This window comes from Crinia signifera, chromosome 2, assembly GCF_055691185.1.
Source record: "Crinia signifera chromosome 2, ASM5569118v1, whole genome shotgun sequence".
Taxonomy (NCBI): Eukaryota; Metazoa; Chordata; class Amphibia; order Anura; family Myobatrachidae; genus Crinia; species Crinia signifera.
Genome location: NC_139218.1, coordinates 321787517 through 321812861, shown reverse-complemented (window position 1 = coordinate 321812861; position 25345 = coordinate 321787517). Strand labels below are relative to the sequence as shown.

Below are 25345 nucleotides of genomic sequence, written 5' to 3'. Positions count from 1 at the left end.
TCCTTCCTATGTACCTTTCAATATTACCTAAAGTTCTATGTTAATCCCTGATTCAGTTGCTTCAAATCCTCTTCCCAGGCATCAAAGGAGCATCAGAGAATTATCTTATTGACTCACTTCAAAAGCTTTTGAGAATGGTAAAGCAATGTTGGTAAAGAGGTATAAAGCAGGTCCGCCTTAGCAGAGAATAGGGCTAAGCAGGACATTGATGGGAGATTTATCAAGGAGCAAGATATTGTAGACACTTTCAAGATAAAAGCAGAATTTGATTGGGGGTAGGTGAGGAATTGGAAGTAAGTGTCCTGTACATAAAGAACAATATATACTGAACTGCATATAACAGAATTACTAGTAAATAATGTAGATTCAAAAGTTTCAGTTTCCCATCCATACTTCATATATCTGGGAAAGGGCTTTCATTGCAGATTGGCCTTTTGCTGCAGTCTAATTCTGATGTTCCTAATGGTGTGTACACACGGGTGCAATTTCATGTAAAATCGCTGGGAATATGGTCGTTGAGCGACCATATTGCCAGTGATTTGGAGCGCAGCTGGTGATAAATCGCCAGCTGCGCGCTCCCGTGTGCACTGCCTAATGGTTGCTGGTCGCAGGAGCATGCTCCTGCGACCAGCGGCTTTCCCCGGCGATCGCTGCGCCATGAGGTCAGCACCGGGGAGATCAGCGTTGATCTCCCCAGCCCCGTGCCGCTGCTCCCTCCCTCCTCCCATCAAAGTGACAGCAGCAGCATCTGCTGCTGCTGCGCTCCCCCTCCGCCCCGTAGCAGTGTCTCCTTTTCATAGCTGATGAAAAGGAGACACTGAGCAATATGATTGCTGGGGATATATTGCTAGCAATATATCCCCAGCAATCATATTACCCTGTGTGTACACAGCATAAGGATGAAAAAAACAAACAAACGCTCACTCACCTACTCATTCACTTGCTCACTCACACACCTTCACTGTTAAAATTTGTTATATATATTTTTTTTCATTAAATGTTTTATTGAAACACCATAGAAGTGCAAATAACAATGTATATCATGTAAATTGACATTGGTAATGAAGATACAAAGATAAAAGTTGCACATCATTGTTCAGTGTGTCAATGCAAATAAATAAAGAAAAGTTTTATTGTTCCTCAGTGAGAAAAACAAAATAGCAATCTAGCAAATATGATACCTTTTAATGGCTAACAAAAATAAATGTTGTTAAAATGCAAGCTTTCGAGACTACTTAGGTCTCTTCCTCAGGCATGGTATAACAAGGTGTGTGAAGAAACACATATATATACACAGTATATATATGTGTTTCTTCACACACCTTGTTATACCATGCCTGAGGAAGAGACCTAAGTAGTCTCGAAAGCTTGCATTTTAACAACATTTATTTTTGTTAGCCATTAAAAGGTATTATATTTGCTAGATTGCTATTTTGTTTTTCTCACTGAGGAACAATAAAACTTTTCTTATCAACTGGCTAACACGGTACCAAACTTTTTTCTTTTTAATGCAAATAAATATCATGCCAAAAATACAGAAAGTGTCTTTCATGTCTCTTGAAATTGAAGAAATGTTAATACGTTCATTAAGTCTCAGTGCCACCCCAGTTCCAAAGATCACGAAAGATCTATTCTCTATTAACTGCCCAACTCAATCGGAGGATCCCCCGATAGTGTCCTCAACATGTACCACTGGGTATGTCTAAACGAATTATGAAGCTTGCTTCTCATTTCCAGAGGCAACAGTGTTATGTAGCTCTCCCACGTTTCAAATTTTTTTTTGTTTTGTTCGGGTATCTTTATTCAATAAGCATTCAATCCAGTCCATGTTGAAAACATGGAATAACTTGGTCCTAAATAGCTGCAAGGTGGGGGGTAGCCTCGATCCATGTCTGCAAAATGGCCTTGCGCGCCACCGCGCTAACTATCAGCAAGAGTCGTCGGCCTCCTCTAGTTACTCTCTGGTCTTCGGGTAATATGCCGACTATGGCCCAATGATCAGTAAAGGGTACGTAATTCACTAAGTGGTCTAGAGTAAATTTCCTAACCCGGAACCAGAACGTTTTAAGCATAGGACAGTTCAAGATTTGTTATATTTTTAAATAAGACTTTCTGTATAACTGAATATCTGCTTTTGCTAAGTACAAGTGTTGAACGGCTGCTGTTGAATTAATTACAGAGTTCTTCGCAAGTTCCAGTATTTGCTGAACCCCCGACAAGTCTATAATCTGCTAAAGGGGGGCCCTGCACCTGGGTAAGTGCTGCAAGAGGGAAAAAGTAACATTAAAGAAATGTATCTAGCTATTACTATTGGTTTCTATTTTTCTAACTATGTGTTTACTGTTATCTATCATCAGGATGAATTTTTTCCGGGACGTTCCTGATTATCGGATCCTGGTGTGTGGTGGGGATGGTACTGTTGGCTGGATTTTGGATGCCATTGGTGAGAGGAAGAGACATTTCATGGGGTTGCTTTAGGCTTCTGAGAACCAGTCTGTTGCCCAACACCTAAACCATCTCTGATTACATCCAAACCCAGAAATATATCACATTACTGATGGCTGTATTATGGTTTGCTTGATTTTGCAGCCTTGTCCTCTGTATGATTTTATATTATCTTTTGTAGATAAAGCCAATCTCCCACAAAGACCACCTGTGGCTGTGCTGCCTCTAGGCACTGGCAATGATCTTGCACGATGTCTCCGATGGGGTGGAGGTAAGGCTCCATTATAATATGTTGGATTAATGTACAGTAGGTGTCCTGTCAGTCATGGAAAGGTGACTCTGTAGCGATTTTATGGACACTGAGATCACACACATCTAGTCATTGGGATCTGTGTGGCCGAAAAGGCTCACATTCAGTAAATGGAAATATGATGCAGTGTTCATCCTACCCAGTTACATCCAGTTTTATAGTATCTGACTGTTATTGTGAAAGATGAGAGCACACCTGCTAAATTCTCTAACATTACCAGATACATTTTTGCTAAATAAGGAGTCGATCCTACTAGTTGCGAGGAATTCGCCAATGCGAATCATCACAACAGCGTCCTCACTTTACAGCGGCCATATTTAACAGAAAAGTGCTCGCTGCCCCATAGGGTAACGAGCAATTTATACCGAATTCGGGCTGAAACCAGTCTGCAAAGGGTGGGAACATGGGTGCTGTTGCAGGCATTTAAACACTGTTCACAGTTAATAGGATCAACACAGTCTTCCGGTGTGACCTAGTCATATTACATTGTAACTAAGGGCCTAATTCAGACAGTTAGCAAGGCTGCAATTTTTACAACTAGACAAAACCATGCTGCACTGCAGCAACATGTATGAGGACATATATGTATGCTCACAAACGCTATATACAAGAGATTAGAGTGTCATTGTATTTATATATAGTATCTATCACAAAGACCATTATCACTATAAGCACAGTACTATTATGCTGCCCTGCCTAAGACAAGGACATTAAGGCAAATACATATACAGGCATGTGTCCTATGGGTTTACAGTGTAATTAACCTTGTGAGTGCCAAGGGAATTTGTCAAAATAGGTGTGAAATTTGCCAAGCAAATATGTTTATTCATCATAATGACCTGTAATGTTAACCTATTTCTTTTTTGAATTTATATAACAACTGTGAGCAACGCTGGCATTTTTAGTGGATATTTGGCGCATCTCTCAAAGAGATGTTGGCATTCAACGGGTTAAGTTTTGCAGTAACAGGAGATTTATTGGGTGTCAGGGTTTGAATAAATGTAGGGTTTTCAGTAATATCTAAAAATGTACAGAAGGAGGGACACGTATAGTAAAGATTTAATGGAGCAACATATAAGAAACCTCTCCTCTGGGATTCATATTTTTATAATGGTGAGATGTGGTACATTGTCCAACATAGAAAAGAATAGACTGAAGGGTGGGGAGCGGATTACTGCAGGGGTTCCAACAATAAATATGGGAAAGTAGAAGAGGCTGAAGGGGCAGATTGACACTGGAAATATATATCTCATTCATTATTTGCAGGCTATGATGGAGAAAATCTAGTTAAAGTATTGAAAGACATTGAAAGTAGCACAATCCTATTGATGGATCGATGGAATGTTGAGGTCATACCCGAGAACCCCAACGAGGAGGGAGACCCTGTTCCATATGAGATTATCAACAACTACTTTTCCATTGGAGTGGTATGTACCTAAGTACAGTAGTGTAAAATAATACTATAGGATGGCACTAGACTGCGCACTGTAACTACGTGTAATGAGAGGTGCTAGTCTGCTGGGCACAAGGAGAGAGAATGCAGGTGCACTATGCAATCATTATTAATTACTATTGTAGTACATTTTGCATTCAAATAGAGGTTTTTTTTGTATACTCTTGGGCAAGGTTATGAGCTTAACCACCTTGTCCAGGTAACTTCATCTTCGGGTAAGTCCTTAACATTCTAATAGTTCCCGAATAGGGCCTGATACACTAAACCTTAACTAGGCTTAACCAAACCTCCCTAGGGGTGAGATGTACTAAGCCTTGAAAAGTGATAAAATGATAACTACTACCGGTCCTTTTTCAAACACAGCCTGTGACATGGCAGTTAGGTGCTGATTGGCTGGTGGTTTATCACTCTCCATTTATCCCTTTTCAAGCTTAGTGCATCTGGCCCTAAGGCAGCACACTAGGGAGAGATAGCAAGTATAGTGTAAAGATGGGCGCACACCTACAGATGTATCTGCCCAATCTGTCTGGTGGGAGCACAAATCTGGTAATGTATGGGAGCAAATGTCAATCAACCATATGCCACCAAACACTCAAAAATTCACAAATACAATTGTTCAGATAAATGTGTTAAATCAAATGGATTTAACCAATTTGTCTGTTTTCCAGTTTTTGGGAGCAAATGTTCAATTCCTATTTGCTCCCATACATTACCAGATATTTGTTTCCTCCAGATAGATTGGACAGATAAATATTTAGGTGTGTACCCAGCATTAAGGCCCCAATCCACTAGTGCAAGGTATCACATTCGTTACCTCTCATGCAAGGGTGCCGAACAGGGTCCCGACAGTCGGGATCCCGACAGTCATTAACCCGACGTCGGGATCCCGACTGTTAAAACACCGACGGCTGGGTTCCCGACGGCCGTCGGCTATTTTCCCTCGTGGGGGTCCACGACCCCCATAGAGGGAGAATAGAACCGTGCCTGCAGCGTGGGGACGTCGGGATAATGACTGTTGGGATCCCGACTGTCGGTGAATCATACCCAGTGCCGTCTTTCCCATTGGGCACGATGGGCAGTTGCCCGGGGGCCCTAGGACCTAGGGGCCCCCAGCCCAGCCCAATGGGAAAGATGGTGGCCGGGGTCCGGGAATCCGCTCACCCTCGCTGGGGGATCCGGGCAGGGGGATCAGGGCGGTGGCGGTAGCTAGAAGCCTGATTCGGCGAAGCGCTATTTGCCGGCAGGGGGGGCGAGAAGCGCTGCTGCATTTAAAATGACTGGCTGAATGCTGATTGGCTGAATTCAGCCAATCAGCATCCGGCCAGTCTTTTCAAATTCAACAGCGCTTCCCGCCCCCGCCGACAAATAGTGCTTCGCCGCTTCGGGCTCCTAGCTACCGCCACCGCCGCCCTGATCCCCTTCCCCAGCGAGGATGGTCGGATCCCCGCCACCCGGCCACCATCTTTCCCATTAGCGCTATTTGCCGGTGGGGCGGGAAGCGCTGCTGCATTTGAAAAGACTAGCCGAACGCTGATTGGCTGAATTCAGCCAATCAGCGTCTGGCCAGTCTTTTCAAATGCAACAGCGCTTCCCGCCCCGCCAGTTAATAGCGCTTTGCCACTTCAGGGCAGGCTCCTAGCTACCGCCGCTGCCCTGATCCCGCTGCCCGGATCCCCCAGCGAAGATGATCGGATCCCCGGCCGCCGGAAGCTGACTGGCTGCCGCACGGAGCCAGAGAGGTGAGGGTTGGGGAGGTGACTGTGGGCTCCTGGGCAAACTAATTTTGGGGGGGGGGGGGGGGTCCAGTGAACTAGGTTGCCCAGGGGCCCTTCCTAATGTTAAGACGGCCCTGATCATACCACACCCTCATGCAATACCCCGCCATGTCACACAGAGTCTCCTGGTGGACAGAATTGCATAAGATACATTTTATGTAAAACGACCACTTACAATGTATCTCGTGCGATCCTACCAGGGCCTACGGGCTGCAACAAATATTATTGGCACTCCATAGGATCTGCAACAGCGATGCACACGGGAATGCCCCTCACATCGCAGTTGCGGGTAAATGTGATATGTCACTATTAATGTGATCCGTAGCAGCAATGCGTCAGAATCGCATAAAAAGTGGCCATATCGCACTATTGGATGATGCGTTTAAAGAGATGTGTGAGAATTGTTAAGTGGATAATAAAACAAACATGTAAAGTGTTAACGTAAAGTGTTTGATGCGCTGAAGCAGCCCAGTCAAAGCAGCTGAGGGGCCCCAAGTGTAGAATAATCATATTTGATTTCATGCTGCTAATCACGCATGTTACAAGATATAGTAAGGACATTCGCCAGCAGCAATATAAAGGATAGGTCACTTTGTGGACTATTTTGGAGGTTACATTTACAAAAGAGACTGAGTAAGCTGAATAGTTCCTTTAAACGCTATAATCCCTAGCTACATCATATTGCTCACTATAGTTATTTCCCTTCTCCGACACTGAATCATCTTGCTGAATTCATATTGAATACAGTGAACAGCTATCTGCCCTGCTCAATTCAAACATAATGCTGTCCTGATTGGGATGTACAAGTGGGGACTCGTTGTATAGAGATTGCTCGGTTCAGGCAGTCTGCTGGGGAAAGGTGGAATTAACATACTGTATATGAGGATGAATGGTCTGCAGCTTTGTGGGTGCAAGTTCCTCTTTTAAAACCCTCTGTGTATTGCACTGGATTATGGCAACATAGTGCCCTCTGCAATATGCTGGCTTTGGTTCCATTATGGAAAGCAGTCAAAATTATAAGGTCAAAATCAATTTCTCTTTCAATGGTCCTGGTGACACAGCTCAACACTGGGATGTAGGAGGGTCCGAAGGAGCCAGGCACCTATCCTAAAGCTTTAGAGGGTAGGCTCCTCCCCTACTGCATCCCTGGACTCTTCAGTTCGTGTTAGGTGCCCACTGGAGTGGGTGCTATTATAAAGGGCTGCGGGAGCAGCCGAAGAAATAGAGTAGTTAGGGAATTTTTATTGTTTTATTAACTTTCACCCTAGCTAGGTAGGCACAGTGTGAGGATTCTCATAGTGAATCCTCACACTGCTAGCGCAGCAGGAGCTGACAGAATCGCGTCCTGTCAGCTCACTGTGCACAGGGGAGACGCTGTCTGGTCTCCCTGTGCAGCGCTCTTAGCCTCTATTAAGAGGCTGCCTGGGCTCCGGAGTATCCTGAAACCGGCTCCACGTTTAGGTGGGGATCATGGGGGACAGGCGCTCCGTGATGGCGGCGGCCATTTTATGCGGAGCTTACACGCTGAGCTCCTATATGAGAGGACAGCAGCGTTGTGACAGGCATGTTCCAAGTGGTCCCCAATTGAGGGGGAGACACTGGAACTAGGAAATCCTACCTAAGGAGCGGCTGGCTGGGGGTGGTTGGCGCCAAAAGGTCACGGACCCCGCAGCAGCAGGGACTTTTGGTCTCTTCCTTCACTCTGACTTTGGCGCCTTTCAGAACGCTTGCAGCGGAGCTGAGCTGGCTTACTGATCCTGGCAGAGTGACTTGGATTTCCTGGGCATCACTTCCCCGCAGTTGAAACCAACAGACAGATAAGTGACTGGGTGCATTGACTCTGTATAAACGCTTGTACATTGTTTGCACTGTGTATACTGAGATATATATATATATTTTTCACTTGCATCATGTCTGAGCATCAGGCTGTGGTTTTGGGGGAGGGAGCCCTTAGTGCACTGAGCGCGTGCAATGTTTGCACACAAAAGTTTGTCCCTGAGCAGATGGCCAAGGGGGGCTTATGTATTATTTGCGCTGATGTGAGACCCATGGGCAGTGAATCCCATAGGGCAGAGCAGAGTGAACCTGCGTGGGCCAGTGCTCTAGGCAGGTCAGTAAACGCTTTGGTGCAGCTTTTGGACAGGCAGAGTGATGTGTTGGTAGAATCACAGAGACCTATGCCATCATCTCAGCAGTCTTCTGGCTCCTTGCCTCTTACCCAGGCAGATCCTGCTCTTATTCAGGTGATGCAGGATACTGCTAAGGGGATCAACAGGTTCAGTGAAATACTGGACAAAATGGATGATGTTGCAGGGACCTCTAAAGGGTCTTATGCTATACCTACTGTGGTAGATGAGGAGGAGGGAGCGTATACTGACATCCCCTGGGATCAGGGTGATGATTTTGAAGAGACCTCTGCGGCTGGTATAGAGGATCTTATTGTGGCTGTGAAGCAGGCTTTAAAACTGTCTGTGGAGGATAAGACTCCTGTTAAAGGTGTTTTTAAGCAACAGCGGAAGGAGGCTGTTACTTTTCCTTCAGATGAGGGGTTACAGGAATTATTGGAAGGGGCTTGGAAAACCCCGGATAAGAGGCTACAGATGCCAAAGAGATTCCTTAGTCTGTACCCCATGCCAGAGTCTCATGCGGAGCTCTGGGAAAAGGTGCCTGTTGTGGATGCTTCAGTGGCACGCTTATCCAAAGTTACGGTATTGCCTGTACAGGGCGGTGCAGCTTTTAAAGATTCTGTGGATAAAAAGCTGGAGGGAAACCTCAAAGCTATTTTTGAAGGGGTGGGGTTTACCCTACGGCCCCTTATTGCCTCAGCCTGGGTCTCTAAGGCCATGATAGAGTGGGCTGGTGAATTATGCACCATGCTGCAGGCTGACCCTGGTGCTTTGCTTATAGCGGAGAGGATTAAGGCCGCTGCAGAATATGCGGTGGAAGCAGAAGAGGAAGCGCTTAAAATGGCGACCAGAGTGTCCACAGTCTCTATTAATGCCAGGAGAGTGCTCTGGCTTAAGGCCTGGGAAGCGGACAATGAGTCCAAGAAGGCCCTAGAGATGTTAGCTTTCAAGGGAAAGTTACTTTTTGGTTCCGAATTAGAGGAGATTATAAAACAAGCCACGGGCGGCAAGAGTACATTTCTGCCGGCCCCCTCAGCAAAGCAGACATCCAGATTCGCTGCTTTTAGGCCGTCCTTTCGGCCCTCCCCTAGAGGTGGTGCGTCCTTTCGAGGACAGTCTTTCAGGGGAAAGTTTCAGTCCTCTAGGGGCAAAACACAGAGGTCCAAGTTTGGCTCTTTCCATAAGAAGCCTGCCTCCAAAGGAGAGGACAAACCCTCTGCATGACTGTCTGGGGATGGGCCCGACAGTGATAAAGGTGGGGGGGCGTCTCACACACTTCAGGGACGCATGGGCTTCTCTAAACCAGGATGCCTGGGTCTTAGATATTATAAGCCAGGGTTACAGAATCCCTTTCAGAGGGTCGCCTCCGAAGAGGTTCATCCCCACATCTTTGCCGAAACAGGCGCTCCTGCGCACAGCTCTTATGAGAGCGGCCCATTCCCTTTTGGAAAAAGGGGTGGTTATTCCGGTTCCCAGGGCAGAGTGGAAGAAAGGCTTTTACTCCACTCTGTTCCTGGTGCCCAAACCAGACGGGTCTTTCAGACCAATACTAAACTTGAAATCCTTAAATGTCCATCTATGGGTAGACCATTTCAAAATGGAGTCTTTAAGGTCAGTACTCCTGAGTCTGGACCAGGGAGAATTTTTGGCGTCTATGGATGTCCAGGACGCATATCTGCACGTTCCCATTCACCCGGAACATCAGACCCTGTTGAGGTTTGCTATAGGAGACCTGCATTTGCAATTCCGGGCGTTACCCTTTGGGCTAGCAACCGCGCCAAGGGTATTCACCAAGATAATGTCAGTGATGGCGGCGGTGTTAAGACTCAGGGGAATCACAGTAATACCCTATTTGGACGATCTCCTGTTCAAAGCAGAGTCAGCAGCCATGCTTCAGAGCCACTTGGCAGAGGCCATCAGTTTTTTACAGGCTCACGGCTGGATTTTAAATTTGAAAAAATCTCAGTTGGTACCATCACAGAGGCTTCAATTTTTGGGGGTCACTCTAGATACCCATCTCCACCGGGTATTTCTTCCGGAGGAAAAGGCCAGGGATCTGGTCACCCTGGTCCAGGAGATTCTCGGGGCTCGGAGCATCTCAGTGTGGAGGTGTCTCAAGCTTCTGGGGAAAATGGTGGCGTCATTCGAGACGCTTCATTATGCCAGGTTCCATTCTCGGGTGTTCCAATGGAACATATTGTCAGCATGGTCAGGGAGCACTCTGACCATGAAGTCGGAGATGATAGTGCTGTCTTCGGACACTCGAGACTCCTTGAAATGGTGGACAGAAGTGGATTCCCTTCAGTGGGGCCGATCATTACAGACCTGGAACTGGTTGGTAGTAACTACCGACGCCAGCCTAAGGGGCTGGGGGGCAGTAGTCCGGGATCTCAGGCTGCAGGGTCTGTGGACGCCAGAGGAGTCTGTATTGCCAATAAACATCTTGGAGCTGAGAGCCGTCTGGAAAGTGATTTCCTTGGCGGGAGACAGGTTACGGAACCTCCCTTTGAGGATTCAGACAGACAATGCCACAGCTGTGGCATATCTGAATCACCAGGGAGGTACACGCAGCAAATTGGCCATGTGGGAGGTATCCAGAATCTTCCTATGGGCGGAACAGAATGTTCCTGCTGTATCGGCTATATTCATTCCAGGAGTAGAGAATATAGAAGCCGACTTCCTGAGCAGGGAGGAGCTCAAGGAAGGGGAATGGAGCCTACACCCTCAGGTGTTTCAACAGATCACTTTGAAGTGGGGAACTCCAGATGTGGACCTGATGGCATCCAGGTTCAATCATCAGGTGCCCAGGTTCTATTCCAGAACGAGAGATCCACTGGCGGAGGCAGTGGATGCCATGACTACTCAATGGCAGGGAGATCTTCTTTATGCATTTCCTCCAGTGCCAATGTTAGCGAGACTTTTGAAAAGAATACAGGACCAGAAGGTTCCGGTGATCCTTGTGGCCCCAGATTGGCCAAGGAGGTCCTGGTACTCGAGGCTTCAGAGGTTGTATGTGGACTCGTGGCGTCTGCCTCCGAGACCAGATCTGTTAAGACAAGGCCCATTCAATCACCTGGATTCAGATCGATTGATTTTGACGGCCTGGCTATTGAAGCCGCCATTTTGAAAAGAAAAGAATTTTCTGAGGCAGTAGTACAGACTATGATAAAAGCCAGGAAGGCTGTATCCTCGGCAAATTATTATAGAGTCTGGAAGACGTACATCAGATGGTGTGAGAGGCGAAAGGCTCACACATCTCACTTCAAGTTATCAAGAATGTTGGAATTCTTACAAGATGGGTTTTCATCAGGCCTAAGCCTTCAATCATTGAAGGTGCAGATTTCGGCCTTGTCCATCTATTTCCAAAAAAGGATAGCCATTTTGCCGGAGATTCAAACCTTTTTACAAGGGGTATCAAGATTGAAACCCCCTTACAAGCAACCAGTAGCGCCTTGGGACCTGTCACTGGTTTTGGATTGCCTTCAGAAGGCACCTTTTGAACCTTTAAGGTTGGCGGACTTTAAGTTTCTCACGTGGAAGCTAGTGTTTTTGTTAGCAGTAGCATCTGCTAAAAGAGTGTCAGAGTTGGGAGCCTTGTCATGCAAATCTCCCTTCTTTTTTTTTTTCCAATATGTGTTTTATTGAAAACTTTGCATATTAAACACATTGCGTCCAATACAGATTGAAACATTTTTAGGCATCATAGTAAGAGTTGTAATAGTTCGGTTATACAAATCATTGGTTTGAAGGTTTCAGCTAAAACTCTAGCCATATAAATACAACATGTCCAATGATATCATTAACCCCAAAAATTTAACGTAGCCAAAAAGAGAATGTAGTTGGGAGCTTGAACAAGGAAAAAGGGACAGTCAACATATGCCACATGTATGTTTCCGTCCAGCGGTTGGCTTGTCGGCCGGGTGTGTGCAAGGTAGCACATATTGTCTGTTAGTGATACTCCAAATAATCGTGTGTCAAAATGCAACAGAGTTAGGGCTTATATCTAGCCGTTTTTTCTTATTTTCATTTTAAATTAGTAACAATAACCATCTACTACTACTAAAAACCTATTGCCTACCCGTTTCCAGAAGCCGTCGATCCATCCACAGAGCATCCATCTAGTCAAGGTCAGATGAAGGTATAGGGAAATTCAAGGTGATCAGTCAAGAGGAATAGGGTTGTGGTTAGCAAGGAGTTGGTGAGAGTACCATGTAGTGTGTTGAAAACAGTTATGTATTGCTGTTTTAGTGTGGGAGGGGAGGGTTTGTATGTATTTTTCCCAGCATTGGAAAAGGGAGGGTGTTAGTTTTTCTTTATGTAAAGTCGTTTCTAGCCAGTCCATAGTAAACAGAAATAAAAGTCTCGTGGTTGCCATGTGTACGGTAGGTGCGGAGTCATGTATCCATTGTTGTAGTATAGCCTTCCTGCCCACTGCAGAGAGGATAACCACAAGTTTTTTGCTATATTTTGGGATCTGAGGTTGGTCGGTTAGGCATCCAAAGAGTGCCCAGGATATAGTGCAGCTAAAAGATATGTTCAGGGTTGTGGTGCTGTATTGGCATAGGTCATTCCAAAATTTCTGTATGTGGTGGCACTCCCAGAAGCAGTGTAGAATGTCTGCATTTTCCGTAGAGCATTTGGGGCATTTTGTCCCTTCTGCAATACCCATCAAGTGTCTTTTCTTAGGTGAGAGGTATGCTCTATGGAGCATTTTGTATGTCATTTCTTGGTAAGAGCTTGCTGCAAATCTCCCTTCTTAATTTTTCATGATGACAGGGCTGTTCTGAGAACAGTGCCTCAATTTTTACCGAAGGTAGTGTCTGCCTTCCATTTAAATCAGGAGATAGTTCTACCTGTGTTTCAACCCCCAGAGGGTTCTAAGAAAAGGGACAAGTTGAAGACTTTGGATGTGGTGCGTGCCTTACGCATATATGTGGACAGAGTGAAGAGTGTCAGAAAGACTGACACATTATTGGTACTGTATGACGTACACAAAATTGGTTGGCCTGCTTCTAAGCAGACTATTGCTAGGTGGTTGCGATCTGTGATAGCATTTGCATACACCAAGGTGGGTAGGCCTGTACCGGCCAGAATTAATGCGCATACCACCAGGTCAGTTGCCACCTCTTGGGCGGTTCGACATGGGGCCACAGCTGAGCAGGTTTGCAGAGCTGCTACTTGGTCATCTGTTCACACATTTGCCAAATTCTATAGATTCCATGAGTTCGCGTCGGAGGACGCATCATTCGGGCGAGCAGTGCTGAGAGCTGCAGACCTGAGCGTACCCTCCCAAAGGACCGGCTCTGGAACGTCCCAGTGTTGAGCTGTGTCACCAGGACCATTGAAAGAGAAAAAGGGATTTTTGTAAGAACTTACCGTTCGAATCCCTTTCTCTGATATGGTCCTGGTGACACAGCGATCCCTCCCTTACGCTCAGTAAGTATGCCAGAAGTTTCATGATGTTCATGTTAAAATGGTTAAAGTTAACAGTTTCTGTTATAAAATGTGCATATAATATGTGCAGGCGTTTGTACTGAGTTAATGTATTCCAGTGGCTTTGAAAGATTGAACTGAAGAGTCCAGGGATGCAGTAGGGGAGGAGCCTACCCTCTAAAGCTTTAGGATAGGTGCCTGGCTCCTTCGGACCCTCCTACATCCCAGTGTTGAGCTGTGTCACCAGGACCATATCAGAGAAAGGGATTCGAACGGTAAGTTCTTACAAAAATCCCTTTATGTCAACAGTCATGATGTTGCCATTGAATATAATGGCATGTGCAGAATGTTGAGTTGGTTGCAATGTCAGTGTGTCTAATGCCAACATTCTGCTTGGACCTGTGGGTGAAAGTTAGGCTTAGGCTACGGGAGAGGAGGTGAGAGTTAGGCTGTTGGACGGGAGTTGGCGGGTTAAGGGTTAGACCTAGTCACCGCTAGAAGTAATCATCAGCTACACATTAGACCCAGCAAACATTGCTGGAGCCACTGGACCCGCAGTACCAGATAAGTTACCACGAGGGATGGTTTGTCCACATTTGTATCATGCCAACATTTCATTATTGTCAACATGATAGATGTTGGCCTGGTAAATGTCAACATTGCGAGCATGTTGTTGTCATCAAAATCTTGCCCAATCCAGGCATGACTGTCAATCACCAAATATTGGTCCTGATTCAGAGTTAAAGACAAAAAGAAGGGGGTGGGCAGCGCTGATTGAGGTACTGTTGATGTGCAATAAGAGCAATTAAAAATGAAAAAATGGAAGATTGGTTAGATCTATAACAATTTAATACAATTCTAAAATATATGGAGCCAGAGAGGCTAAAAACAATGAACAATGATAAATGTAAACGATAAAAATATCAATAACATCTCACCACACCGAACCACAAAGGATCCTTTGATAAAGCTGCCTGGAGCAGCGAAACCGGTCAGGATTTCTGCCTCACCCACCCCACCACCTACCTAGGTGAACCACTCTGAGGATATTACTCCTTTACAGCCTGGAAGGTCCACCACCAGATTCACTGGCTTCCCACTCCGAGGAAATTATTCCAAATATTATTTTTCCGGAAGTCCAACACCAGCTTCACTGGCCCCCCGCTCATTCCATTGGATTACAAATATCTCTGCACAAATAGTAGAGGTTAAGGACACCCGCCTATACCATCTGGCAACAGGAGTTGGTGATTCGTGCCATCTTAGGCCACTCCTGGCATCTACATCTCTGTGCCCTCCCTCCATACTGCAGTTGTGGGACCGTATCTACACCACCTCTTGGACATTCCGGTTCATCCCCACCACCAAGTGGGCGCCATATGTGCACATCCTCTGGACATTTGGGACTTCCAGGGTCTTCCCCCCATGTGGTTCGGTGTGGTGAGATGTTATTGATATTTTTATCGTTTACATTTATCATTGTTCATTGTTTTTAGCCTCTCTGGCTCCATATATTTTAAAAAATTGTTATAGATCTAACCAATCTTCCATTTTTCATTTTTAATTGCTCTTATTGCACATCAACAGTACCTCAATCAGCGCTGCCCACCCCCTTCTTTTTGTCTTTTTGTCTACCATTTTGTACAGGACTAACTACCCTGTCCTAGGGCAGCTGCTCAGAAAAACCACTCAGTCAGGCGCACCTGTTCCTGAATCACCCAGTGTGATCCAGGTTCACCCCCCCTTTTTTTTCCACTGATTCAGAGTTAATTGCTGATCAGTGAATTCACATATCGAGCGATTATCAAATAACTGTGCATATGTACAGTACCGTATACATCGCACATGTGCGAGCCCAAATAGCGACAACAATTGCATTTTGATCATAAACACAGTGTGTCCAGAGGTTACCTGACTAGAAAAATCATTCATGGATCATCCATCATCAATGTATTTGCCAGTGTATAGTGAATAGCAATCCAGCCGCATTTCTCACGCAAATTTACACGAGTCGGATTTTCATTCTGTCCATTTTCCATTTCCAGATGTCATTTTAATTCTACATTTAAAAGGAAAGCTCTACATCAGAGTTTTGTTTTGGGGAAAAATTGGCATCACTCACCGGTCCTTTCAAGCAAAAATGCTAACAACAAGCTGTGTCTATAGGCCCCATACAATAGTCTGAGTCGCAAGTCGGACCTGATTTCCCTTGAACTTGCCTGGCAACTCCCCGGGTAACTACATCTGATTTGGCACTTGACACATGTGGTGTGGCCACATTTATCCTGATTTCTTGGGTCGATCCATCCGAATCGGGTGAAAATGGACAAAATCACATAAGTGTATGGCCACCTTAAGTCCAACATTTCAGTCTTTACAGACTTTCAGCAAGAAAAGTTAAAGTCCAGATGGTTTCAAACATTGTCATTTGTATACCTGTGCTGTCATTGTCTTCAGCACATATTGGCATATCTAGGAGGGCACTAGGGCAGGATTTTGCTTTATTTAATGAAGTACCAGTATCATTGTTATATATTAGTAACAGTAAATACATATAGATCCAGATACAGGAGCGGCACTCACTACTCACAGCAACAACAGCTGGGGTGCTCACTCAAAAATAGACCTATGCTGGCAATGTATCAGTGGCACTCCCCCGGGCTTTCGCATCCATAAAGTAGAACGACACAGTGGCTGTGCAGACTGACGTTTCGGGACGAGACTCCCTTTATCAAAGCAAAAAGGTATTTGCACGTTTTTACTTTCGTAAAGGGAGTCATGTCCTGAAACGTCAGTCTGCACAGCCACTGCTCTCCTTTTTGGATGTGAAAGCCCGGGGGAGTGCCACTGATATACTGCCAGTGTGTGTGTGTGTATATATATATATATATATATATATATATATATATATATATATATATATATGTATATATATATATACACAAAAATATTTTTTTTTCACTTTCTGGAATGTATGGTTTTCGGAATAATTCGGATAACGGATACTCGGATACGGGATACTCAACCTGTATATATGTATTGATGTAGATATATTCACACAGTAATAAAACAAAGAGCACTGATTTTAAAAGTGAATATTTAATTTTAGGCTTCTCAGTTCTCATATATAAATCTAACATTACCTCAAACTTTGCTGACAAGTTCATGGGATTAAAACACCTTCTTGATGTCTGCTTTCTACAGGATGCCTCCATCGCTCACCGGTTCCATGTTATGAGGGAGAAATATCCTGAGAAATTCAATAGCAGGTGACAATGAGCTGTCATAATATAGGGGTATCATTTGTTGCTAGTGTAACATGTTTGCTGAAAAATACATTTGTTCATCACATTCTAATAATACAGAATTAATTTACACCAGTAATTTCCAAACGAGTCTCTCAACAATCCAGGTTTTAGGGATATCCCTACGTGTGCTTAGATGGCATAATCAAACTGACTGATGTACTAATGAAGTTACTTCTGATATCCTTAGAACTGGGCCCTTGGGTGTCAGATAAAACAAGTATATTTTTAATGTATTGTACTTGCAATAGTTATATAGCAAGTGAATCCGTGAACACTTAAGGCCCATAAACACTGGACGATTTTGAGCTGAAAACCGCTCAAACTTGGTGTTTTGAGCGGCTTTCAGCTCAAAGGTGACCAGTGTGTACGGCCTGGTGGTGAACGGTGATGCGTCGCGACGCATCATCGCCGGGAAAGCTACTGGTATTACCAGCAGATGAGTGGCTTTCCATAGCGCTGCGCTATGCAAAGCCGCCCGCCCCTGCTGACAGCGCCTGGCAGGGGGAAAGCCGCTCAGTGTGCGTGCACTGAGCGGCTTTCCCCCATACACGCTGGACCCAATTAAACCTTTAGTTTATGCATCCCTCTAAAATGCACAATTGGAATTCCTTTTTCAGAGCTCATATCTTACCTCAATAGAATCAATGTGTTAAAGCTGCCGAATAAAGGCCCCTATACACTAGGCAATTTACATACAATTTGGGTTCTTTGCAGTTGCGGTGATCAAATGCAGGAAGAGAGCCTAAAGAGAGCCTAAATTGCATGTGAATGACCGCAGGTCCAATGCGATGCAAGGTCCTGGGCCGCACAAGGGGGGATCGCAGGCGGCTTCTCCAAGAAGAGGAGTCGCCGTTATGTATGGCTACCTTAAGACAGACATACAACTGTTATGGAAGGGCAGGTATGTTTCAGAAAACCTCCTGATTGGTTGATATCATATCTACCTGGAGTCCTCTGAAACATGTCTCTCACATGAAGTATGAACACGAAGTCTCCTGACTATAGCAGTTGTGTTTGCATCTTATTCAGGATCATATAACTCAATTAAGAGTTCCAAAGTAATGGATCAATATTACTTTTGAGGGTCAAACGAGACTGAGGGGGAGATGTACTAAACCTTGGAGAGTAATAAAGTAGAGAGAGTAAACGACCAGCCATTCAGCCCAACTAGCATGTTAAAGGCTGTGTTTGGAAAATGACAAGATCTGATTGGTTGGTAGCTTATCTCTCCACTTTCTCACTCTCCCAGGCTTAGTAAATCTGACTCAAATTGTCCAATATTAATAAATTACCAAGTGGCGTATTATATTTTCTGTTTAAAGGATGAAGAACAAGCTGTGGTATTTTGAGTTTGCTACATCAGAGACTGTCTTCTCCACGTGCAAAAAGCTGAAGGAGTATGTTACAATCGAGGTTAGTGTTTCCATCAGATGATATTCATAAGATATAGATCAAAGTCCTGTCAGCCTTAGGACAATTCTATTTTAGTATTCTACAACGTCAGGAACCTTTTAACTCAGAAGGAATATTTAAAATATCTGTTGTTACATCTGCAGGGTTTATCGCAGTATTGTTATATAAAGTGGAACTGGAACCTTGTGCAAATTATAAGGATACTAGCCGTCACAGTGACGATATATGTCATACATAATAGCACAAGATTGCTGTCATGTTTAGCACATGATTGATGACACCTGATACACTGATTAAGTACAGGAGGGGAGTGCATTAACAGGGACGTCCATGGGATGTTTTTAATTCATATTCCCTAATGGTAATAATAAGAAGATTGTAAATGCTTCCTTTTGCCGAAACATAATTGCTGACATTAAAATGATAGCACAAAATAACCGTAATGTCAGCACCAGCCGCTGCATGCGCCAAAATGGAGCAACACTGGAATTGCTCTGCCAGGCAACATCTAATGTCTGCCAGCATGCAAAATGCTATGAATTCATATTAGCTTTTATTATATATGATAGCATATTATAAATCCTTGTCTGTATATGGTCATGTGATTTTAGACATTATTTTATTTTTAAAAGAACACAAAATAATTTGTTATTATCAGTAAGCACTGTAGCTAATTACATTATTTCTTATTATTATTTTGTCTGCTCTAGTGTGGTGGCTCCACCCTGGATCTCAGTTCTGTATCACTTGAAGGTATTGCTGTCATCAATATACCCAGCATGCACGGTGGCTCCAATCTGTGGGGAGAGACGAGGAAACCTCTGGGGGAGGCGAGAAATGCTTCATGTCATAACCAACCAGAGGTCATCACTGATCCCGAGGCTTTGAAGTCAAGTGTCCAAGGTGAGCAAGTAATTATACATATAACTGGAAGACAGAAGCAACTGTAGGCAAGAAGCCCCCTAAATCGACACTTCCTTTCAAGACACTGTGATGGTGCAGTTAGCTGCTGTAGCTTTTTGACTAGTAAGCATTGTAGACATTTTTATCATACATAATATTTGACACTGTCATGCAGTAGCATTCCACACACTTCTCACATCTCAGATGGTACTTTTGGCCCCATAGCAAACATTTGTAAACCCCCCCCCCAAGTACCATGTACCACCTTCTACTGTGGTAGCCCCACCTATCAGGGCTTAAACCGGTCATGCAGAGGTGAGGGAACTCATATCTCTGTGCCACCTAATTTCCACCACTCCCCTCCCCCCATTAGGCAGAGACAGAGACAGTGGTAGGGTTTTTGGCATCCCCCTGCAAACTAGAATGCTTTTCTGTGAGTATTACTGTGCAGGGCCAATGTGGAGGTTAAAATGTTCCACCTCACCATTAGAGGTGGTGGAACTCAGTTCCACCCTGTTCCCCCTCACTTTAACCCACGTGATGTGAGGAGTGGCTTCGGGAAAGGAAGTACACTTCCTCTCATGTTGTCAGTTATAACATGTCAGTGAATGTAGGAGACAACTGTCAGTTATTGCATAGCAGCCAGTTATCTGGAGCACTAAATGAGGTGGGAAATGTATTATGTGCTGTATCTTGGAAATGAAACAGAAGGGGTAAATAAATAATAGGATGAATATCTAAAACTATGAAAGCAATACTACAATATTGTGATTGGATAGTACAGATACATTGGCAATAAAATATAAAAAAGGCTAACTAATCCTCACCTCTATGAGGTGAAGTACCGGTAGTGAGCACTAGAGGACAATCAATGGACCCAATTGCTCCTTTGTGTGCTAAAATATGTCATAACAGAAAGTGAAAGCAATTTGGAACGGAGAGAGGGAGCTGTGAAGTCAGAGATTGGAGGTTGGATCAGATAGGAACTGGGGGTGGGGTGCAGAGTTTGTGGACTAAAGTAGTAATAATATAATAATATAAAAAGCGCATCAGCATGACTGGCTGATGGTGTTTCTTATTAAATAAATTAGTGTGTTAATTTGGAATAATGTATGAACAATAGGGAGATTTAACAGCAGTGGGGAGATTATATTGAAGCTGTGACAACAGCAGAAATGTATTAAACATGGGCTCCGATAACAGAGTCATATGCAAATATAGCTGTGAATGAAGATAGCGACATATATTATAGTGCAATAAATGTATGACTGTGATAGGTAGGATGATGTGTAGTGGCATTTAAAGTGGATACCCCCATTCTAATGAAAGAGACAAGGTGGGGGAGACCTTCTTCAGACATTTGTTAGTGAAATAAACAGTGGCTTTAATACCAAATCACGCAGAATGGCATAACCACTTATACTGATAGTGGATGCACTGCAGCTACACGCCTACAGACTATGCCGAAGCCGCAGTAGCAGCGGACATATAACAGATAGTGACTCCACTATACTATATGGTAACATACAAGCATAGCCAGGAATGATAATAACAGCATGCTCTACAGCAGGGCTGGGCAACACCGGCCCTCCAGATGTTAATGAACTACACATCCCAGGATGCTTTGCATTAGTTTTGCTATGTGGCCATGCTGCAACTGATGCAATGCATGCTGGGATGTGTAGTTCATCAACATCTGGAGGGCCGGTGTTGCCCAGCCCTGCTCTACAGTGTAATAATCAAATAGAATGATAGGCGGATACTACAGCAGCGATACTACAGTAGGGTGTACCATCTAATAGCAGTTTAATACATACAGTATATGAACTTGAATGGCGTTAAAGCCATCAAACGGGCGAATGGAGTGTAACATATATACTTTATTAACAGCCAGAAGGATACATATAGAGCAAACCCGGAGCACATGCAGCAATTACGATTAGAGCACTGACATTAGTGAGGCTATGAGCCAACATTCCTGAGACAATACATAGGGAACAGGGATCCTTACACAGGATCACCGATCTGTGTTCCTGCGGTCTTGTCTCTGTTAGGACACGCTGTGATACTATGGGCAGTATTCAATGAGAAAAATTTGCTGTGTTTTATGGCGAGTTTGTGCTTTTCTCGCGTTGGACGGAGACTTTTGCTCTCAAAAAGCGAGCAACCCTATTCAATGTGCACTTCTCGCCGTCTTTCTGAGTGATTTTTGCCGTGTCTCTCCGTGTAGCAATTCTCCATCTTTTCATGGAGAAGTGGAATGTGAACTATTAAAATAAAAGTTTTTTTGTTTTAATTTTGGTGTAAAAAAATCAGGAATTTTATTCTGTGAAGGTGCATGCTATTTTTATTCATGTGCTTATAGTACATGAATATATATTTTAATTTTTAAAAAATATATTTTTTTTTATTATTTTTTTTTACACAGAGCAGCCAGCAGGGGGCCGCGAGCCGAGCCGCTCATTAGATATTCATATATACACTGCATTCGATCATTACATATGCATGATCGGGAGCAGTGACTATACCCGGTCCCCTGCTGGCTCTGGGGGGGGGGGGGGCAGCTTGTGCTGCCTGGGTCCCGGGGAGCCCTCCTCCCCTCCACATAGTTCTGGGGCAGGCAGGGAGACTTCAATCTCCCTGCCTGCCAACGTCCCACGGCTCCCTGCCGCGGGTTAAGATTCGCCGTGAGGGGCAACTCGCCCCTCCGACATTGAATACAGGGAGAGCGAGTGGCAGCCAGCCCTCCAGAACACAGCGAGTGTGCAGCGAATCCTAAACAGGATTCACTGCACACGGCGATATTTTACATTGAATACTGTCCTATGAATTTGTAAGGGAAAACGGAAAGGGAAAAACACAATTTTGCCTGTCTTTTTTGTATAAAGAAACAACACAACAATATTTCTATGCCCTGATATCCACTCGTAAATTAATTAACATACACTACTATAATAAGATTGGAGCCAACTATATTCCATATCCTGCTGCCAATATTATGCTTAACAAAGCAATTCTAGTTTACCGTATGAATAGAATCTTGATTCCAGAGAACTGGGTGACATTGTTACATTTTGTTGGTGATACAATTATAGGAAATTTAACACATAGTAACAACACCCAAACAGCTCTAGGCATTTGATACTTTATACATAATATGTTACAACATCCTATCATTCTCCCCAGACACAATCCTTTAGTATCTATGAATGAATAGAACTGAACAAATAACAGTAACCCCACTATCCACAACGCATGGAGTTGATTTTATATAGTGTGGTGAGCACAGTAATCGGCGTCCCCTCGCGGGGCGCACTACGCTCGCCACGCTTCGGGGTCGGTGGCTCTCTGCGCTCGCCACACTATATAAAGTCAACTCCATGCGTAGTGGATAGGGGGATTATAAACAGATAAAAAATCGCATCGGATCGGACGATATATCGGACGATATTGCATCTGATATATCAGCCGCTGTGAAACTAAACAAGTACCAACACCACTATCAAACAATATAAACTGTTTTTTTTAATCACTGTTTCAACACTTTTTTGCACTTCTTTAGAATATTTTACATTTTAATTAGTAACATATTAAGGAATATACCCTTCTTAATGGTACATTTCTGAGGATCAATGCTCGGAGTGGGGCGGTATACGGCGGTATGACATACTGCCACTACCCGCAATTGTACAATTATATTTTTGGGTTTTATTGTCCTTTGTCTTACAACAGATCTTAGTGATAAGAGGGTGGAAGTGGTGGGATTAGAGGGCGCCATGGAGATGGGTCAAATTTATACCGGGCTGAAGAGTGCAAGAAAACGATTGGCGAAATGCTCAGAGATTACTATACGGTGAGTTATTGCTTCATTTGACTTTTATATTCAACTACTTGGTAATGTGTAATTTAAGTATTATAGTCTAATATAATAATAATAATAATTATTATTATTATTATTATTATTATTATTAATAATATTGATCTGTCATTCACTAGGCATTGTTTGGGTTTATGACAATTATGTATTTTTGGAGTTCATATAGTGGAAAAAACTTGATGGAACATTAAATACAAGGATCCAGATGTTCTAAGCTTGAAAAGTGATAAAATGGAGAGTGATAAACAACTAGCACCTACAGATAGAGTACCCCGTAGCCAGTTTGTGGAGACACCAGATCCCTTGAGCTGGCACAGGCTGGTGGTTAGACGCTCCATCTGACGCATCCCGTCAGCGTGGTGGCGGGGAGCGAATTCCCTGCCCGTTTCCACTTCAGGGAGACAGGCAGGGTGAGTAGGGGCTGCAGGGGAGCAGCGGAGGGCGTGGGCAGGCTCTGTCAGAACAAGGCTCGTGCACGCGTGCCCCCTTCTGGTGGATGGCGCACAGCAGCAATTGGCGATTCTATCGTCAGGAGCAGCTTCATTGAGAGCTGCTCCATCTGTTACTGCCATGTCACAGGCTGTGTTTAAAAAAAAAAAAAGAAAGGTAGGAGCTGATAGGTTAGAGGTTTATCACTCTCCATTTTATCACTTTTCTAGGCTTAGTACATTTAGCCCTATATATAAAAACATTGATCTTAAAACTTAATAGATGAGGCTCAGACATCCTCCTACAGATGTGTTCTCATACATCATTGCTGAAGTCGCACCAAATAGTCTCTCTTGGCGGATTCAGTATGAAATCCCGGCGGTCGGGATCCCGGCGTTCAAAATCCCGACCGCCGAAATCCCGACAAGGGGGGGACGTGGATCGCCCCCCCCTTGCGGGCTTGCTGCGCTCGCCACGCAGCGGGCCCGGTGCCTCGCTACGCTCGGCACGCTAATTTATTCTCCCTCCAGGGGTGTCGTGGACACACACGGAGGGAGAAAGTGTTGGGATTTCGGCGGTCGGGATTCCGGCGTTGGGATTCTGAACGCCGGGATCCCGACCGCCGGGATTTAAACTGCATCCCCTCTTGGCGTGCCAGGTGCTTTAAAACTCTGCTAGTGCCTGCCATCTTTCATTTGATTCATTTGATCATCTTTATATATGTCTAGTGTACGTGTGTCTCCGAAACACTGCCATCTGTTAGTAGTAAGTGAAACTACATCTACAGTACTAGCTTTTGAAGCATTTGCTTCAAATGGGCTTACTAGTGTATGTATATCTGTGTGTGACTGAGTCTATGAATCTGCATATAAAGTGCTACAATATAACAGCCGCAGCTTTTTTCCAATACAAGTCCGTTGTGCTCTGTAAACAGACTCCGTCATACACAATATACAAGTCTCATATAGCAAATTAAGTAACACAGTCTCCTTGTGTATTCTAGTCACATCGCATTTGGTAAAAAAGATGCCTGGTAAAGGTTGAATGGAAGCCAGTTGCTCACATGTGCCAGGCATCTCATATTGAGGCTAGATGTATGAGGACACATCTGTACGTCTAAGCTTTGTGTGGAGTGTGAATCTGTGGTCCAGCAGGTTTAATAGTTGCCAGATATCAGGAGTGCTATACATTCCTGGTCTTGGCTACGATGTAGAGTTTGTTAGAGGAGGATATATGTGACTACAGCTTTAGCTGTACAGTTTGTGCTGCCCAGTTGGGCTGCTGTCTGGATGGCATTGAGGTTGAGCTTGGCTATTGAAGAGAAGCTTTGTGCTGTTTTGTATATGTGTAGGAGCTGATCCTAATGCCTATTAAGTGTATTGCATTGGGCTCCATCAAATGGTTCTCTCTAGATTGCTCTCTTTAGAAATAAGGCTTTTGATTGTGTCACTGTTGTTGTTCCAGCTTTTAAATAGATTTGTCTGGTTTGGTTCTTTAATGTGTTGTGCTCATGTGAGACAAGATCATGATAAAAAAAAGTGAATATTATCTCATTGTCATGGTCCTGCAATCAGCTGTAAGCCTTTTCTATCCTGTTTTGCTTGGTGATGGAAGTTTATTTCAGTGTGATAAATGTTTGCCTCCTATTGGCGCATGGTACACACCCCTGCCCGCCATGTTCTGGCTCCATATCAGGAGCGGAGGGAACCCCATGTGGGCTAGCTTTGTGAATAAGGGTGCCCATTACTGTTGGCCCAAAAGCACCAGTTTAAGTTGCACAAAGCTGATCCTCATCATGATGCAGACGTTTTTATGTAGAGTCACGGGGCTGCAGTCCCATCTGGCCCGTTGTTAATCTAGGCCTGCTGCGGAG

General features: G+C 44.3%; 2 protein-coding genes across 5 annotated transcripts in view; both read left to right on the top strand.

Moving 5' to 3' along the window:
- Window positions 1–25345, top strand: part of DGKA (diacylglycerol kinase alpha) — a 155086-nt gene that overhangs the window by 126467 nt on the left and 3274 nt on the right. For all 4 annotated transcript variants that reach the window (XM_083169190.1, XM_083169193.1, XM_083169191.1 and 1 more), the window contains 8 exons: window positions 2180–2254; window positions 2358–2443; window positions 2627–2716; window positions 4022–4182; window positions 16747–16811; window positions 18173–18263; window positions 18974–19166; window positions 22899–23019. In XM_083169190.1, coding sequence (XP_083025316.1) covers window positions 2180–2254; window positions 2358–2443; window positions 2627–2716; window positions 4022–4182; window positions 16747–16811; window positions 18173–18263; window positions 18974–19166; window positions 22899–23019 — 882 coding nt within the window. The remainder of the gene's footprint in view (window positions 1–2179; window positions 2255–2357; window positions 2444–2626; window positions 2717–4021; window positions 4183–16746; window positions 16812–18172; window positions 18264–18973; window positions 19167–22898; window positions 23020–25345) is intronic.
- Window positions 9312–12851, top strand: LOC146057676 (uncharacterized). The gene is made up of 2 exons (XM_083169189.1): window positions 9312–9909; window positions 9984–12851. Exons 1-2 carry the CDS (start codon window positions 9344–9346, stop codon window positions 11752–11754), a joined length of 2337 nt encoding a protein of 778 aa, XP_083025315.1. The 5' UTR covers window positions 9312–9343; the 3' UTR covers window positions 11755–12851.